The sequence below is a fragment of the Phocoena sinus genome, chromosome 15 (assembly GCF_008692025.1).
Source record: "Phocoena sinus isolate mPhoSin1 chromosome 15, mPhoSin1.pri, whole genome shotgun sequence".
NCBI classification, from domain to species: Eukaryota; Metazoa; Chordata; class Mammalia; order Artiodactyla; family Phocoenidae; genus Phocoena; species Phocoena sinus.
In genome coordinates, this window is record NC_045777.1 from 24,839,113 (window position 1) to 24,856,360 (window position 17,248).

At 51.6% G+C, this 17,248-nt stretch overlaps 1 protein-coding gene across 3 annotated transcripts; it reads left to right on the plus strand.

Annotated features, from left to right (window-relative positions):
* Positions 1-305: 305 nt before the first annotated feature.
* On the plus strand, positions 306-16,618 carry AHCY (adenosylhomocysteinase). 3 transcript variants are annotated; one of them, XM_032604656.1, is made up of 11 exons: positions 323-450; positions 2,852-2,916; positions 5,853-6,043; positions 7,197-7,272; positions 8,958-9,107; positions 10,197-10,309; positions 10,783-10,990; positions 11,082-11,169; positions 11,270-11,387; positions 12,115-12,309; positions 15,730-16,614. In XM_032604656.1, the coding sequence occupies exons 3-11, from the start codon at positions 5,909-5,911 to the stop codon at positions 15,859-15,861; spliced, it is 1,215 nt and encodes a 404-aa protein (XP_032460547.1). In that variant the 5' UTR covers positions 323-450; positions 2,852-2,916; positions 5,853-5,908; the 3' UTR covers positions 15,862-16,614. The 3 variants fall into 3 exon arrangements, with proteins under 3 accessions (XP_032460545.1, XP_032460547.1, XP_032460546.1); XM_032604655.1 differs by having other exon boundaries at positions 347-450; positions 2,852-2,880; positions 15,730-15,867; XM_032604654.1 differs by lacking the exon at positions 2,852-2,916 and having other exon boundaries at positions 306-450; positions 15,730-16,618.
* Positions 16,619-17,248: the final 630 nt, after the last annotated feature.

Here is a 17,248-nt window from a genome sequence, read left to right on the forward strand (position 1 = left end):
ACTTTACTGAAGAAGAAACTGAGGTTCGGGGAAGTGAACTGGTTGGAATTTCAGTTTCACCCGGTTCTGACATCAGTGTTACTGGTTGAACGAATGAAAGAAAGAACAGCCTCGATTTAGTTCTCAGGCCTATCCCCATCTCCCTTCGCTACCCAGGGCGGGAGGTGGAAGGACCGCATGGGAAAAAAAACTGCGCTCAGCAGGGACCAAAGTTCACTCCGGCCCCGCCCCCGTGCGTTTGCCCCGCCCCTGTGGCTCAGATCCAGCGGGACTCATGAATATGCAAGCCAGGGGACGATATTTAAGGGCGCCGGCGCCACGCGCAGGTCCCTACCCAGCGCCGCCTGCCCCGCTCCAGTCCCCAGCCCGCGGCTCGGTACCCTTCGCTCGTATCCATCACTCCGTGCGGAAACACCGCCGGCATGTCGGACAAGCTGCCTTACAAAGTCGGTGAGTTCCAGGACGTGCAGTCGGCCGCGTCTGCCCCGCCTCCGCTGGGGGCCTGTTGGGGCGGCTGCCGCGGAGCCGACCCGGGGTGCTCAGAAGGACCCCCTTGAATCGCCGGCACAGCGCGGTCTTGGCCGCGCGAGGCCGTCTGGGGGTTGGAGTTCTCCCGCCGCCGCGAGCGGGTCTTCGGGCGCGGCCGCGGACTATGCGTCCCGGCGTGCCCCGCGAGGCCGGTGCAGCAGCGAGGCCCGCGGAGCAGCGAACTGGCGGCGTGTTCCGCCAGAGCCGCCTGGGGCAGGCGGGCAGCGGCACCTGGCCACGGCCTGGGACCAGTGGCACCTGCCGGGACCTACACTAGGGGGCCTGAATCCTGCCTCCTGGGCCTGGACCGGCTCCTTGGCTACCTTGGTGGTCCCGGGCAAGTGCCCACCCTCTCTGGGCCTCCTACAGGGAAGGCGAGGGCACTGGGGCCCCGAAGGGCACGTGGGGAGAGGTCTGGAGACTGAGCCTGAGGCCGGGCGAGTCCACTTACCAGGGACTTTGGGCTTGTTACCCAACCTCTTGGGGTCACCCACCTGGCCAGAAGGTACAGTCATACAGAGAATCTCGAAGAAATTTTGGAGTGGTTAGAAAAATTCTTCCTGCTGTTCTATGGATTGAAGCTGATACACTGATAGTTAACGTTTATTGGGCGTTTACTATGGAATGGGCATTGCCTTCTACGTTTATTATAGATTTATTCATTTTATTCTAATGGGTTTTTAGGGAAGGGACTATTACTTTCTCATCTTATGATGGGTTTACTGAAACCCAGGAAAAAAGGTAACTTGCCCACATTTTTTACAGCTGGGAGGTGGTGGAGCAGGATATGAACCCAGGCTGTGCCCACCTTTTCACCACTGTATATAAGTGAACACATTTGGAATAACCCTAATGACCTTTCAGCAAAAACCAGTTCAGTCTGGCTAGCAATTTTTAAAGTAAATTCAAGACACCATTCAACCTGGAGAAAAGCATCGTTCATGGAGCACTTGCTATGTATCTGGGGATTTACATTTGTTTACAGAATGATCTTTAGAGGTGGACTTTATCTCATGATACAGAGGAAGAAACTGAAGCCCTAACAGGAAGTGACTTGCAAAGACTGTGGAAAATAACAACCTGTCAATAGTAGTTTATCAAGTAGTAGGCCAGAGAAGGTTATTGTCCCTATTGTGTGGATGAAACTGAAGCCCAGAAAGACTAAGTCCAGGTCCAGTGGCAGAACTGGAATGGGGACATGTTACACTGTGGAGAGTTGGATGGGTTAGGGTTGAGGGCTTTGGGTTGTGTAGCAGCAGATAAGGCTGCATTTGGAAGTGGAGAAGCTTGGCTAGGTAGGGTTGGAGGAAGGACGCCTCCATCAGGGAGGGCACAGTGTGCCTGACCTTGCCCATATGGCATCTTCTTTAATCCTCAGAGCTCATAGAAGGTTAGGGATGATTATTCCCACTTTACAGATGAAGAAACTGAGGCTCAGAGAGGGTTTTGCTATTATGCCTCTTAGCTTGTCCTGGGACAGGTGTTACTGCAACCTCTGCAAGTCCTCAGCTCTCCTGGGCACCAAAACCCCCAGAGCTTAGAGTGCCAGACCCTCCTGTGCCCTTGGAGCTGAGGGACCCACGAAAACACCAGGGCTGACACAGCTGTCCTGAGGGCAGTGAAAGAGTTCTTTCTGGCTAGAGGGACAGGTGGTGGCAGAGGGGGTGAAGCTTAGGATAGGACAGGAACCATAGTCCACTACTGCTGTGCGCCTCCCAGAAGCCTCTGGCTCTAGCCCTCCCTGGCCACCAGTCCTGCCTCTGCCATTGACTGGCTGTGGAACCTGGGGCAAACCCTTCTCTGAGCCTTTCCTCATTGGTAAATGCTGGGAGTTGCACTAGGTTCAGATTTGTTTCTTGTTTGCTAACCCTGTCTCGTGCCAGCCCCTTTCGTGGACCTTCTCTCATTCAGTCCTAACAACAGGTGTGGTTGGTAAACATTTGTGGACCCCTTCTCTGTGCCAGGCCCAGCTGGGCACTAGAGGTACAAGGGTGACTCAAGGATGAGGGTGGGACAGACATGCATACGGATAATATAGTAGTATTGTCTCCATTTTATAAGTGAGGAGATCTGCCCAATTCTCTGTCTCCGTGGCCACCACCCCAGTCCTGGTCTCCCTCCTCAGAGGTCTCCCCGGGTCTCTTGCTCCACAGATACACGCAGCAACCAAAGAGGGCTTTTCGGAAGACAAGTCTGGTCGTGATACTCCCCTTAAAACTATAGGAATAAAGTCCTGATTCATCATCTTACTCCCTCTACTAGAGTCACCCTGGCACACTCTGTTCCTCCAGCAACAATATACCAAGTTCTTTCCTGTTTCCAGGTTTTTGTTGAGCCCCTGCTGTGTGCCAGGTACTGTATCAGGTGCTCGGGGAGGAGCCTTCCAGGGTAAGAGAGCTGCTTGGTTAAAGCCCTGAGGTGGGAATGAGTTTAGCTCACCCGGAGGTTCATGTGGTTAAGCAACTAGAGAGGGGGAGAAGAGGGTGGTGGAGAGATGCAGGAGAAGGGGAGACAGTCACCTGGGTAGGACCCTAAAGCCATGTGATGAGTTAGGATTTTATTCATGGTTAAGCGGAAGCCATTGGATGTTGGCTTGTTTTTTACTTGAGCAGAAGAATGGAGGTGATATATTTTAAAATTGAAAAGTTTGTTTCTCTGACTTCTGTGGGGAGAATAGTACGTGGGAGCAGGGAGACAGACCAGTGAGGAGGTGGCTTCAGTGATCCAAGGTGATGAGATGCTATTGGATTGCTTGTATTTGGGATGTTGAGCCAACAGTGTGCTGATGGGTTGAAAGGGGGTGCAAGGGAGAAGGAGAAATTAAGAAATCGTAAGTTTCGGGCTGGAGCAGCTGGTCGAATGGTGGTTTCATTTCCTAAAATGGGAAGATCTGGGGAGTGACAAGTTTGGGGGTGAGGGCAAGGAGTCACGAGGGCTCAAACTTGACACATCATCTAGTTGGGCATCCAAATTGAGATGCTGAATAGGCAGTTGGATTATATGAGTCTCAAGTTCAGGGGAGAAGATTGGGCTGGAGATGAATGTGTGGGAGACATTTCCATAGAAAAGGTATTTCAAGCCATAAAATGGGATGAGCTCATCTGGTAGGAGAGAAGAGGGAGATGATGAATCCCTGAGGGCTTCTAAACTTTAGAGTCTGTAACAGGAAGAGGAGCCAGGAAGGTGGTAGGGAAGCCACGGAAAGACAGGCATAGAAGCCAAGCAAAGAAAGGGTTTCAGAAGGAGAGAGTACTTAGTGCTATTCGTGCTGCAGGGAGAAACATGAACATAGGTAGTTGACCATTAGTTATGGGGATTAGGCCTTACAGAGACCTTGAGAAGAGCAGTTTTAGTGGAGTAGTGAAGTCATCAAGGAGGTAAAACAATACGGGATCAGACCCCACAGAGCAGAGACAGCTCTGTCTGTTGTAACAAAGGAGTGCCTGGTCCATAACTACACGTGAGGAGGACTAGTGGATTCCCTGGAGGAAGAGTGGCATTGTTCTGAATTCTTCTGGATGAATTGTGAAGTGAGGTCATCAGTTGATGAGGAAAGGTTAGAAGTTTGGAGTGGGAAAGGTGGTAAATTTACTAAGAAGATGTAATAGGATTGCTGGAGTGTCCCTTGAGATTTGTGGTCTTAATAAATGAAACTCTTGGTGTGGTCATCATTTTCCTCCTGCTGGGCTCAGTGACGTGGGTGCAGTGGAGGGCTGGGTTTAACCAGGGCGGGAGTTTTGCTGAGGAGTTCTCAGAGAACAAGAGGGTGGAAGGGACAGTGGAATCTAAATTGTGGACCATGTTGAGAACATGAAGGGTGCAGTGAGGGACAGTGATAATTGGTAGGATAAACGGATTAAAGGTTCTGACCTGACCCGTTGCAGCTTTATTGGAGTTTGGGCTCTAGACAGAGAGTTTTGGAAAGACGAGACATGGCCAGAGTCGGTTGCTTGAAATCAAGATTTCCAAGGGAGAGTATCATGGGTGATGGCCTGCCAAAGTGGGCAGGGGTGGAGTGGGTGTGTGCTGAGGTACAGTGGGCGTAGTCCCTCCCGGGGGGGGGGGGGGGGGGTATATTTCATCGGTGAAGTTGTTTAGATGTACAGTAGGAAGCAGAGTGACTTAGTTGGTTTTATTATTTCTTACTAAATTCTCTATAGTCCTTTCCCTCCCACCCACCACCCCTTTTGGGTGATTGGCAGGATCTAAGCTCCTCTAAAGATAAAAATCACGAGGAGTTCCACGCCCCATCCTAGACCTACTGAATTTGATTCCCCAGGGGAGACTTGTAAGCATGCCAGATGACCCTTATCAGGGAAGTTTGCAAACACTGACCTAGGGACTGACCTTGAGAATGGGCTAGTGTGGCAGGGGAGGGAGGGTGGGATTATAAGGGAGAGGAGTAGTATTCATTGTACTGTGCCATTTTATATAAGGGACTTGAGCGTCTGAGAATTTTGGTGTCCACAGGCATTCCCGGAACCAATCCGCTGTAGAGACCAAGGGATGACTAATAACATCGAAGCCAGAGAATGTAGATTAGTGTCAAAGTCACAATGATCATGCTAACTGAACCCCAAAGTCAGCCGTTAATCCACCAGTTACAGGCAGGGCGGGCCTGGGTAGGTCTCTATGTGGAAGAACACACTTCCTGCAGGTAGGTTGGCTGCTGCTTGCTTGCAAAAGAAGGGAGACCTGAACTGCACATGCCCAGTTTATTCCTCCTAAGTTTACTAGACAAGTCACTCCACTTCCCCTGGGGCAGAGAGAGGCCCAGAGTGTTAGTTACACAGATGAGTTCCCTCCATGTGGAGAGAAACATTAGGACTGGAGAAGCATTTTTATATCTTCAAGGAGATCAAGGAGCTGTGCCGAGTCCAAGGTGTTAGATTATATCATTTATGAGTGCTGAAGTCACCAAGAGTGATGACTAGGAATGTGGAGAGCCAGGAGCTAAAATCTTTAGGGAATGAGGACGTTGGTAGGTGGCAGCAGAAAGGGTAGCAGGAGGTATATATAGGCCGATAGCTATTTTTCAAGGGGGCACTTACCTGTGTTGTAATATTTATGGTCCTGTGTGCTTCTTTGATTAAATGTGCTCTCCCACAAGGCTGTAAGTAAGCTGTGGTTACTGGCAGGGACCATGTCTTTCTTTTTGGACTGCCCTGGCTCCATAAATCCCTGTTGCATGAGTGAGACAGTGCAGTGACCAGATTACCCAGTCTAGTGCTTCGAGTCCGCAAGTGGATGAGTGCTGAGTGGCGGTGCTTTGTGGTTCGTGGGATGAGGTGGCTCACGAACTCCCATCCATCCTGCCCCTACAGCTGACATCGGCCTGGCCGCCTGGGGGCGCAAGGCCCTGGACCTCGCAGAGAATGAGATGCCGGGCCTGATGCGCATGCGGGAGATGTACTCGGCCTCCAAACCACTGAAGGGCGCCCGCATTGCCGGCTGCCTGCACATGACCGTGGAGACAGCTGTCCTCATTGAGACCCTCGTTGCCCTGGGTGCTGAGGTGAGGCCCGCAGCAGCAGTTCTTGTGCAGTGGGGAACTCCAGTCTTGTGCCCCTTCAGGCCCAGCAGGGGGTCCAGCTACAGCCTTGTCACGGTGCCCCCTCACCTCCATTTGTCGTGACTGCTCTGCAGATTTTCTCTCCCTGGGAAGACGGTGTCTGACTGCCCTCAGTTCACATTCTCCTGACTGGGGAGCTCTGATAGGAAAAACTCAAGCCCGGCGTCCTACTGAGTCGTCTAAGGACTGGCTCTCCTAGGCCTTCCTGGGGTCATGTGCCTGCCCTTGGCTAATCATGGCTGCTGGAAGGATGGCGCACTCTGATTGGTTCAGCCTGGGTTATGTGTACCAATGATTGCAGCTCTTCCAACTTCTCTGGGGGCAAGATGTTTCCCAAAGCAGGGGGCAGGGCAGAGCAGCAAAAGTCAGCTACAGAACACACCAGGGTTCAGTCCTTTTACCTCTTCTTTCTTTTCTATACTCACACTCTTGGCAATCTGATTTTATGGCTTTAAATACTGTCTATATGGTGATGACGCCCAGTTATATGTACTAGCTTGGACTTCTCCCTGGAACTCCAGACTTGTACACCCAGCAGCCGAGGTATCACTTCCACTTGGAGATCTGCTTGACCTCTCAGTCTCAACATGTCCAAAGGAACACATGATTTCCTTCTCTTCTTGGAGGCTTCCCCGTGTAGGCAGATGCAGACTTCAGCCTTACAGGCCCTCTCAGTTCAGAACCTGGGGTCGTCCCTGACTCCTCTTGCTCTCTTACTCCAACAACGAACCCTGCAGCAAATCCTGTCAGCTCAGCCCTCAAAGTACACGCATCATCACCTCCGCTGCTAGAGGTGCATTTCTTGTCTGAACTCTAACAACAGCTTCTGCCCTTGTCTCCTTGCTTCCGTGTGGAGCCTTTTCCCTTCCACACAGCAGAGCCATGTTTTAACGTAAGTTGGGTCTTGTCAGTGCTCTGGCTCCCATCCACTCCCATCCACTGGTTGCCATTTGCAACCCAGCCTGAGGTTGCAGAACTGGCTGGATGTAGATCCCGAGCCTCTCGGCCCTAGCTCCAGGGCGTTTACTTATCCCTGTCCAGTGACCTTGGTCTTCTGAACTGTCTGTGACCAGCCCTGTTTTGCTGGCTCTTTCAGGTGCGGTGGTCCAGCTGCAATATATTCTCCACCCAGGACCATGCAGCAGCTGCCATTGCCAAGGCTGGCATTCCAGGTGAGGCCAGCTTGCTGCCGGGGGATGCAGGAATGCATGAAGTGGCTCTGCTTTTCCCTGACGGCTTCACTGACTTTTACTGCTACAGACTTCCCTGCGGTAGAGGAGAGGAGTCATGGCCACAGAATCCTACCCTAGTGACCCATTGGAAAGAACTGTTTTGTCCAACTGTCATCTAAAATCCTATTGAAGGCACTTACTTGCCCAGTTCACGTCATGTGATCAGGAAGGGTGGGATCTAATGATTGGGGGCCACGTGATGTTGAAGAGGGGAAATCCTTTAAAGGAATGATGTGGGTCTATTTCCGAAAGAATCAGGGAGGGATACTGGGCATAAAAAAGTCCCAGAGGTCCATTGCATAGTATCTGATGGTCTAGGGTGCTAGGGAAATACCAGGACCAAAGAGGAAAGACTTTCTCACAAGCTGCTGGGGAAATAGACACAAGTCTGCCTGGGCTTGAGGAGGGCAGTGGTTAGCTCTGATGATGGTGAAATAGGACATTCACAGTTCCTTCTAACCAGCCACAGGTGGAGAGTAAAGAGTGGGGGAGGACCTCTCCAGAGACTGACCAAGGCTGGATCGGCCTGTCTCCAACTCCTCAGCCTAGTTTGGGCTCCATGGCCCTTTTCTGGGAAAGGTTTTGTTTTTAATACCATTGTCTGCCCCAGTTTGGGGGAGGGGAAGCTGGCCCTGCTTTGGCAGGTATCCTTTGCTCACAGGAGGTTCATGGGAGCCCCACACCTGTGTCGCAGTTGTCTCATATGATGGGAGGAGCCTGGGCTGGCAGTCAGGAGCCCTGGCTTCTTTTTTTTTGGCTGCGCCATGCGGCTTGCGAGATCTTAATTCCCTGACCCTAGGGGCCCAGGGATCAAACCTGGGCCCCTAGCAGTGGAAGTGCAGAGTCCTAACCACTGGTCTGCCCTCGAATTCCCAGGAGCCCTGGGTTCTGATGCCTGCTTAGGAATGCCATGCTGAGTGATCTGGGCACATCTTAGCCCCTCTCTGGGCATCTGTAAGTGATGATGATGGTAATGGCTGCCTCACAGGGTTTCTGTGAGGAAAAATGAGATGGGGCATGAAGCAGTTAGAGTAATGTCTGGCACAGAGAAAGTGCTCCATACATGGTAGCTGCTGTTAGTAGTTTTTGGCCAGACTTCGCCTAGGATAACCTACCACAGAGGCTGCTGGCCCATCAAGTCCTTTCAGTGCATAATGAATCTTGGATCTTGTCTCGCCTGGGTCCACCTGAGTGTGGCTTCCTGCCCCTGTGCACCTCCATCCTAGCAGTAGGCATTGTGGGTAGGAGCCCTGGTCACTGGGTTGGGGGCCCAGACAGAAGAGGTAGGAAAGGAAATAATTATTTCCAGATACCTATATATGGGGGGTGGGTGTCTGTACTTGGCCTCTGTCTCATAATCCATACTATTATAGATGAGGAAACTGAGGCTCAGAGAGGTGAAGTGATTTTCCCAAAGTCACACAGCTGGTGAGTGCAGAACCAGGATTTGCACTCAGATTTCTCTGGCTCCAAGCTGTGTTCTTACCATTGCTGAGTCCTCAGAGGTGCTAGAGGTGGCAGGGGATGGGAGTTAGGAAGGAGATAGTATTGGCTCTATCCAAGTGGGTCCCTGGAGCAAGTGCCAGTGGGGAGGGCCAGGCCCTGATGTGCCACTCACTCTCCAGTGTACGCCTGGAAGGGTGAAACGGACGAGGAGTATCTGTGGTGCATTGAGCAGACGCTGTACTTCAGGGACGGGCCCCTCAACATGATTCTGGACGATGGTGGTGACCTCACCAACCTCATCCACACCAAGTACCCACAGCTCCTGTCAGGTGAGTAGGATGGGTGGGTGGGCTGGGTGCTAGTGGTTTAAACAGGGCCTGCTTGCCCGCATGAAATCAGCAGGCCTGGCAGGACTCCCAGTGCTTCGAGCAGCAGATACTGTGGAAGATGGGAGAAGAGCAGGCTCCTGTAGGCGTGCTGGAGCCTGGCTTCAGGGCTAGGTGGCTAGGGGAGGCCTGGCTGGCCCAAGGGCATGCCAAGGCCAGGGCTGAGAATAGCTGGGAAGGCGTCAGCTTTGTTAAAAGCAGGTGGAGAGGAAAGTGGGGTAGTGTAGTGAGTGCAAAGGCCCTGAGGCAGGAATGGATAGACCATTCATGAAACAGAAAGTTAGCCAGCATGGCAGCTTCCTTCACTGGGGAGAATTGCAGGTTGTGGCTGGAGCTTTAGTGAAGACCAGATGTGTAAAGACTTAATAGAATAGACTGAGAAAAGAGTTTGGCTTGATCCTGAGAGTAAAGGGAAGTAATTGGATGGTACTGAAAAGACTTCCCTGCAAATGTACATGTTAAAAATGGCTGCTGTGGGCTTCCCTGGTGGCGCAGTGGTTGCGAGTCCACCTGCCGATGCAGGGGACACGGGTTCGTGCCCCGGTCCGGGAGGATCCCACATGCCACGGAGCGGCTGCGCCCGTGAGCCATGGCCGCTGAGCCTGCGCGTCCGGAGCCTGTGCTCCGCAACGGGAGAGGCCACAACAGTGAGAGGCCTGCGTACAGCAAAAAAAAATGGCTGCTGTGTAGAGGATGAGTTGTGGCTGGGACGGGCAAGTGACAATGGTGGCAGGGACTAGGGCAGTGACAGTGCAAGTGGAGAGTTCGGGAGTTGTTGAGAGGTAGAATCATTAGGCCTGGTGATGGTAGTGGCTCCTCCCTCATGCTGGCCTAGGTGATTAGGTGGGCTGTGGTGTCCGTTACAGAGATAGGAACCCAGAGGGAGGAGCGGCTTTAGGAGGCAAAGGTAAGGAATTTGGGTGAGTTCAGTTGTGGGCTCTCTGAGGCTCTTGGAGTTTCATCTCAGAGGCCACCCTGTCCCTTGGGCCACTCCTTCCTGGCCTGAAATTCATCCCCTCCTCTCTTGTTCAGGCATCCGAGGCATCTCCGAAGAGACCACAACGGGGGTTCACAACCTGTACAAGATGATGGCCAGCGGGATCCTGAAGGTGCCTGCCATCAATGTCAACGACTCTGTCACCAAGGTGAGCCTGTGGGGCAGTGATGGCTCCAGCTGTTGGTTCCCAGAGCAGCTCAGGAGTAGGCCCTGCAGAAAGTCCCCTGGGAAGGCTGCAGGCTAGGGACTTAGCCCTCATTTGAGGGGGGAAAGGAGTTGTAGACTTAGGGTCATGAGGCAAAGCATTAAAGGCATTAAAGAGGCAAAGAACTGTGCAGTGAGCCTCAGAGCTGGGCATCAAGAGGTTTAACGTGAAGCAGATTCTTTGACCGGACAATCTCTCATCGTTGATCCGCAGGAAGCCTTCTGGACTGGCAGAGAAAGGCCAGGGAGAAAGTCGTGGGACTGAGCCGGGCGAGGGGCACACGAGCACATTAGCTGGTGGGGAGAAGTCCCAGGAGGTGATCAGCCCAAGGCCCACCAGGCTGAGATGTTGAGAGAGGGTCTAAGGCCCCAGGGCCTCGCCTGCCCCCATAGCCGCCTTGCCCCCTCTCCTTTCAGAGCAAGTTTGACAACCTCTATGGCTGCCGGGAGTCCCTCATAGATGGCATCAAGCGGGCCACGGACGTGATGATTGCGGGCAAGGTGGCGGTGGTAGCGGGCTATGGCGACGTGGGCAAGGGCTGTGCCCAGGCCCTCAGGGGCTTCGGGGCCCGTGTCATCATCACGGAGATCGACCCCATCAATGCGCTTCAGGCTGCCATGGAGGGTATGATAGGGTGAAGGTTGGTTGTCAGCCACTGGGGCCAGAGCGGGGGCAAGGCCACCCTGGATGACGCACAGACACTGTCTCTACACAGGCTATGAGGTGACCATCATGGATGAGGCCTGTCAGGAGGGCAATATCTTTGTCACCACCACGGGCTGTATCGACATCATCCTCGGCCGGTAGGCACCAGGCGGGGGGTCCCAGGGAGTGAAGGAGGGGGCAGGCTTGCGGCTGCTTTTGGTCCCTGACAGTCTGTCACAGGCTGGGGCTCCTCCACAGGCACTTTGAACAGATGAAAGATGACGCCATTGTGTGTAACATCGGACACTTTGACGTGGAGATTGACGTCAAGTGGCTGAACGAGAACGCTGTGGAGAAGGTGAACATCAAGCCCCAGGTGAGAAGCCCCAGCCCTGCCAGCAGGCTTGGTGGACGGAGCACCGAGGGGGGTGTGCTTGTGGGCTGGCCGTCCAGGAAGTCAGATGATGAGGCTCTGGCAACCTGGGCAGTGGGATGGGCGGAAGAGGGACTGGTTTCAGGGCTGCTTAAACTGGAATCTTGGAGTGAGGCCAAGGCATCCCCATTTTTAAAGGTCCCAAGATGGTTCTGATGTGCAGCCAAGGCTGAGTACCACTGCATTCAGCTTGTTACTAGGCGTGGTGATTGAGAACGTGGCATCTGTCCTCAGACTGTCCAGGCTCATGTTGCAGCCACTTTGTAACGTGTGGCTCTGGACAAAGAACTTAACCCTTTAGACTTCAGTTTCTTTATCTGTGGAATGGGGATGATAGCAGTGCTTAATTTACAGGGTTGTTAGTAGGATTAAATGTGATAATAACGTTAGCTAATACGTAGTACTTAAACTAAGTGCCTTGTACATGTCAGCTCTTTAAATTCTCACAGCAGACCTATGAGGTCTGCCGCTCAGGGTTGCATAACAAATACTGGCTCTTATTAATTGTGTGTGCCAGGCCCTGTGCTGGAGGTTGTTCTGGGGCAGTCCAGGCCCTTTGTGGGCCCTGCTGGAGGTCGGGAGGCCTGCTGGACAGGAGGGTAGGATGAGGATGGGGTGGACACCGGGAGCTGTGCCCACCAGCCCTTACCGCTGTGCTGCCCACTTGTAGGTGGACCGCTACTTGTTGAAGAATGGGCGCCGCATCATCATTCTGGCCGAGGGCCGGCTGGTCAACCTGGGCTGCGCCATGGGCCACCCCAGCTTCGTGATGAGCAACTCCTTCACCAACCAGGTTCTGGCGCAGATTGAGCTGTGGACCCACCCGGACAAGTATCCCGTCGGGGTCCACTTCCTGCCCAAGAAGGTGGGTTCCTACCTCCACCCCTGGCCAAGGGTCATGTGTCCAGCCCTGGGCTCTCCAGGCAGGCCTTGCCAGAGTTCATACAGTACTCGCCTCTCTGCTCTCTTGAAGATCTTCATAGGGTCCTCCGCAGGGCAGAAATCATTCTCTCCATTTAACAGAGGAGGAAATTGGGGCCCAAATCAGGGAATAACTCCCAGAGTGGCAGGGCTGGGTGGTGAGAGGAGCATGGGCTTTGGAGTGAGACACACCCAGGTTTGAATCTCACCCTTACCACTTAGAGGCTGTGTAACTGTGCCTCCATTTCTTTATCTGTAAAACGAAGGTGATAGTACCTCCTTAAGGATTGTGAGGATTTCCTTAGATCACAGGTCACAAACCCACATGCCCACAGGGATTGGGCAGGTAAATGGGCTGGGTGGGAACTGACCAAAGAGCACATGCCCCAGTTGAAGAGGTTGGCTGCCTGTCAGCAACCTGGACCCACTGGACCAGGGCTCCTGACGTTTCAAAGGAAGCTAGATATGAGTATATTTATGTGAAATATTCAGCTTTTAAATATAACCAGGTTGTTTAACTTGGACGTGTTTGTAAGCCGAATGCAGCCTACGGGCTGCGTGATTGTGGCCTTGGAATGGGATGATGCCACTAACACACTGAGCATGGCACCTGACGTGTTGTGAGTGTGTGGTCAGATTAACCATGACAATGAGGTCGTCTGACGTCAAATCCAGTGCTTGTCCTAACACCCCCTGCCTCCGCCCTCTCCCACAGATCAGAACACTATGTTTTAGTCCTGGCTTTTTTTTTTTGCCAGTGTCATGGGTGAACTTGGCTTTGCTACTTTGCCTGACTGGGCCTCAGTTTCCCTCTCAGCTAAATGGTAAGAGTAGCTCTTGCTTCCAGCCCTTGGCTGCTGGAGAGGCTGCGGTGGAGTCTTCATACCACTCCTCCCACCCTTTGAAAAGCTGGTCTGCCAACTGATGAGAAGCAGGAAGAGGCTGGGTTGTCTGCCCCCGAGCCAGCCAACTCCTTTCCCCCTAGTCTTTCTCAGGCACTGTCTTGCCTGACCAGGTGTTTTACCTGTAAGGGCCTCAAGGGGCCGTCCTGTCCTGGGCAGCCTGCCAGGTCCCCATGCTGGTTGTGCGGTTAAAAAAGTCTCATTCGACCCCTCATCTGATCTCAGTTGGAGGAAATACGACTGTGAATATAGTGAGAGATTGGGCAGGCCTTTAAAATGAGGCTGGGGTTGGAAGTGAGAAGGCAAAGAGCTCACCTCCTACCCCAGCACCTGGCCCCATCCCGTCTTCTTCCTTCATCACTGCCAAGATACGGGTTGGGGACAGGCTTCACATCTCACACGCGAGATGTGGGAGAGGGATTATGTACCTTGGTTAACAATGACAGAGAGAGCAGCCACCATTTCTTAAGGTACTTGTACCAAGCGCTCTTGAATATCACTGATCTCTGTACCAGCTCTGAGAGACCCAGCCTACAGAAGAAGAAACTAAGCTTCAGAGGGTGACTTGCCTCCACAGCTGCAAAGTATTGGGCCAAGAGTACGTCCCACCCCTGCCTGTCCAAGTTGTTAACCGTTATGTCCTCCTGGGTACAGGGAGCAGGGAGAAGGAAGGGTGTTCTCGGCTAGGCCAGGCCCAGAGAAGGGAGAATTCATTGTGTCCTCTGGGCACTGGAGACCTTCATTCTGCCTCCAGAGCTGACGTGGACTTAGGACTTAGGGCTGGGCTCTGCTCCTGCCTTTGCCTGCCTCTCCCCAGTTTCTTCATTTGTTAAATAGAAGAATAAACCCTGGCCTCCTTCTTAAGGGTGTTTGTGAGCCTCTAATGAGACCGTGAGTGTGAAACCACTTGGGAATGTAAAGCTGTCTGGGCTGGGCTGTGGTTAAAGGCTATTGTGCCATTATGGGATGGGACTTGGGGGTAGAAAGAGGCCCCACCCGGAGCTGGATGCTGAGAAAGTGAGAGCCCCGCTTAGGGTTGATCCTTCTCTAAGTACAGCCACTTGCCCTTCTTCTCAGGCCCACTTTATGCATTTCAGCACTGGTCAGACTTAGAAATAGGCCTTATCCAACCCCAGCCTCTGTCCTCCTTGGTTTCTGTTCTGTCTCTTCAAAGCTGCCTTGGAGACGATAACTTGAGACAAGTTATGGGACTTTGGAGCCAGGTGGACCCTGGATTCAAATCCTAGCTCTGTCATTAACTAGCTTTGTGACCTTGGGCAAGTCATTCCACCTTTCTGAGCCTTGATTTCCACGTTTGTGAAAGGAGATGGCAATTTTTTTATTAGTCAGGATCCTTTCGGTGGCGAGTGGTAGATAGAAACCCTGTTCAAGCTGGTGTATTAGTTATCTGTTACCGTATAGCAGTTTAAATACAAAATTTACTGGCTTAAAACAATAAACATTTGTTATTTCAGTTTCTGTGGGTTGAGAGTTTGAGAGCAGCTTAATTCATGAGGTTGTAGTTGAGATGTCAGCCGGGGCTGCAGTCATCTGAAGGCTTGACTGGAGCTGGAAGATCCGCTTCACATCACTGTTGGCAGGTGGTTCCTTGCCACTTGAGTATCTCCATAGGGCTGCTTAAGTTTCCTCATGAGATGGCAGCTGGCCTCCCCCAGATTCAGGGGGAGAGCAAAGGAGGAAGCTGAAGTGCCTTTTAGGATCCAGTCTCCAAGTCACACACCATCACTTCTGCTTTATTCTATTCGTTAGAATTGAGTCACTCAAGGGGTGAGGAATTAGGCTCCACCTCTTGAAGGAAGGAGTTTTATGAATTTATAGACAAAGATTTTAAGGACGTATTTTGGAAGGCAGCTATGCTCACTACTGTACCACCAGTGCTAAGGATGTATTTTGAAACAAACACAACCAGTGTAATCTAAAAAGGAACCCTATTGGTTCTGTAATGGAGGAGTCTAAGATTCAGACACTGGATCCAGGGATCAGTGGCATCAGAGCTCTTTCTCTGTCTCTTGGCTCTTTTTTCCCCCTACATTCACTTCACTTGTCAAATAGACTTGCCCCTGGTGAGCAGAGACTGATAGCCTCCCTGTTTAGGAATCCTGAAAGCCCCTGTCATGAAAAGATGTCCTGTCCATAGATAAATTCCAGAGAAGCATTTTGGTTAGCTGCTTAGGTTGGTGGAGGGTAAGGAAGGAGATGTAATTGACTGTCCCATTAGGGCTGCTTGGAGGGGAGGATGTAGCTTGGTTTCCCCTTAAGGAAGGGGAGCTGAGTAGCCAAAAGCCACACCGGAGGCTGGCTGTGAGGATAGAATGAAGTAATATGCTTAACACTCGGCAGATGTCACAACAGAACAGTTCCTGCCTCTTCTGGCAGCTAGATGCAGGTAAGGGATCCCAGAGCATGGCACTGATTCCAGCTTTTTCTGTGTTTCTCCCTAGCTGGATGAAGCAGTCGCTGAAGCCCACCTGGGCAAGCTGAATGTGAAGCTGACCAAGCTGACTGAGAAGCAGGCCCAGTACTTGGGCATGTCCTGCGATGGCCCCTTCAAACCTGATCACTACCGCTATTGAGAACCAGGCCTGCCCTTTGCCTTCCAGCTGCTGTCCTTGCCTGGGTCCCACCTCTCCTCCCCAAGAGCAAATGGCACCACCTTTGAGATTGGTTTGATAATGTTCCCCATCAACTCCCTGGGGCTAGCCACTCAGTCTTTGGCCTCTGCTGCATACCTCATACTGTTCCAAGTGTGGCAGGGAGAATTGAGAAGTCCCTTCTCAAGCCCTGGTCATGATAGAGGTACACGGGAGTTACCCACAGGGAGCCATGAGCTCAGGGGTTCTGGAACTGCTCACTCAGTCAGTCCTTCCTTAGGCTGGAAGTTGGCAGTGGTGTTCACAAAGCCCATGCACTTTACCATCCAGGCCCTCACTTGGCCTATGGACTTTTTATACCCATGTTCTTGGTTTACAGGTTCATTGGTTCCTCAGCCCATGACAGATGAGAAGGAGCTATGTCAAAGGGTGTGGAGGAACTGTTGGAGTTTGAATGCTCCTGAGAGCCCGGCTTAGTGCTTGGCATTCTCTTAAACCTCAGAACGATGAGGTTGGTACTTTTAGTCCCTATTTTACAGGGGTTGGAATATATTGTTAAGGGATAGCCAAGAAAGGACGAGAGAAGTGACAGCCAGAGGTTGAGAGGGGCCAGAGAAACGTAAAAATGCATTGTAACTTGATGTTCTCATCACAACTCTGGGTCAAAAAGAGATTAATTTGGTTTATAATGTTAAAAGAGAGCAAGAAGGTGGGTTAATAAAAATTTTGGTGCCTAAAAGAATTTTGAGCCTTTATTTTATAGATAATCCACTGCCAACAATGTAGGGTGTAAGCCAAGGGGTAATAGTCTGATGTGCTGTAATAAATAGTCTGCTGTGTTGCAGTGTGGGGTGACGGGCTGCAGGCACACCCTTGGGCTTGGAAGACTGGGTAAAATGAAGAGAGAACTCTTGTGTCTTCAGGTGTGTCTTTCGTAAACAGCCTGTTTTTTACCCAACCTAAGAGTCATTTAATAGGTGAGATTAACCTATTTATATTTATTGTAATCTCTGTTTGTATTTATTTCCTCTACCTTATTTTTTTCTGTTCCAATTTATAATTTTGTTTTCTCCCCATTTCCACTTTGGCTTGATCCATTGCTCCTGGGGGGACTGTTGTTTATTGAGCACCTCCTGAGTGCTAGGTGCTTTGTAGTTTCATTATTCTCGCAACAAGCTTAGTAATACTATTATCCTAATCTTATGGATGAGAATGGAGACTTATAGAAGTTAAGCGTCTTTCCTAAAGTCCACAGTTACAACTGGCCATCATGATTCAAATCACAGGAAGGTGGGTGGGAAATGGGGTGCTCTATTTGCCTAAATTGTCATTTACTGAACCCCTGTTCTGGTCTTGGAAGTCAGAGAAA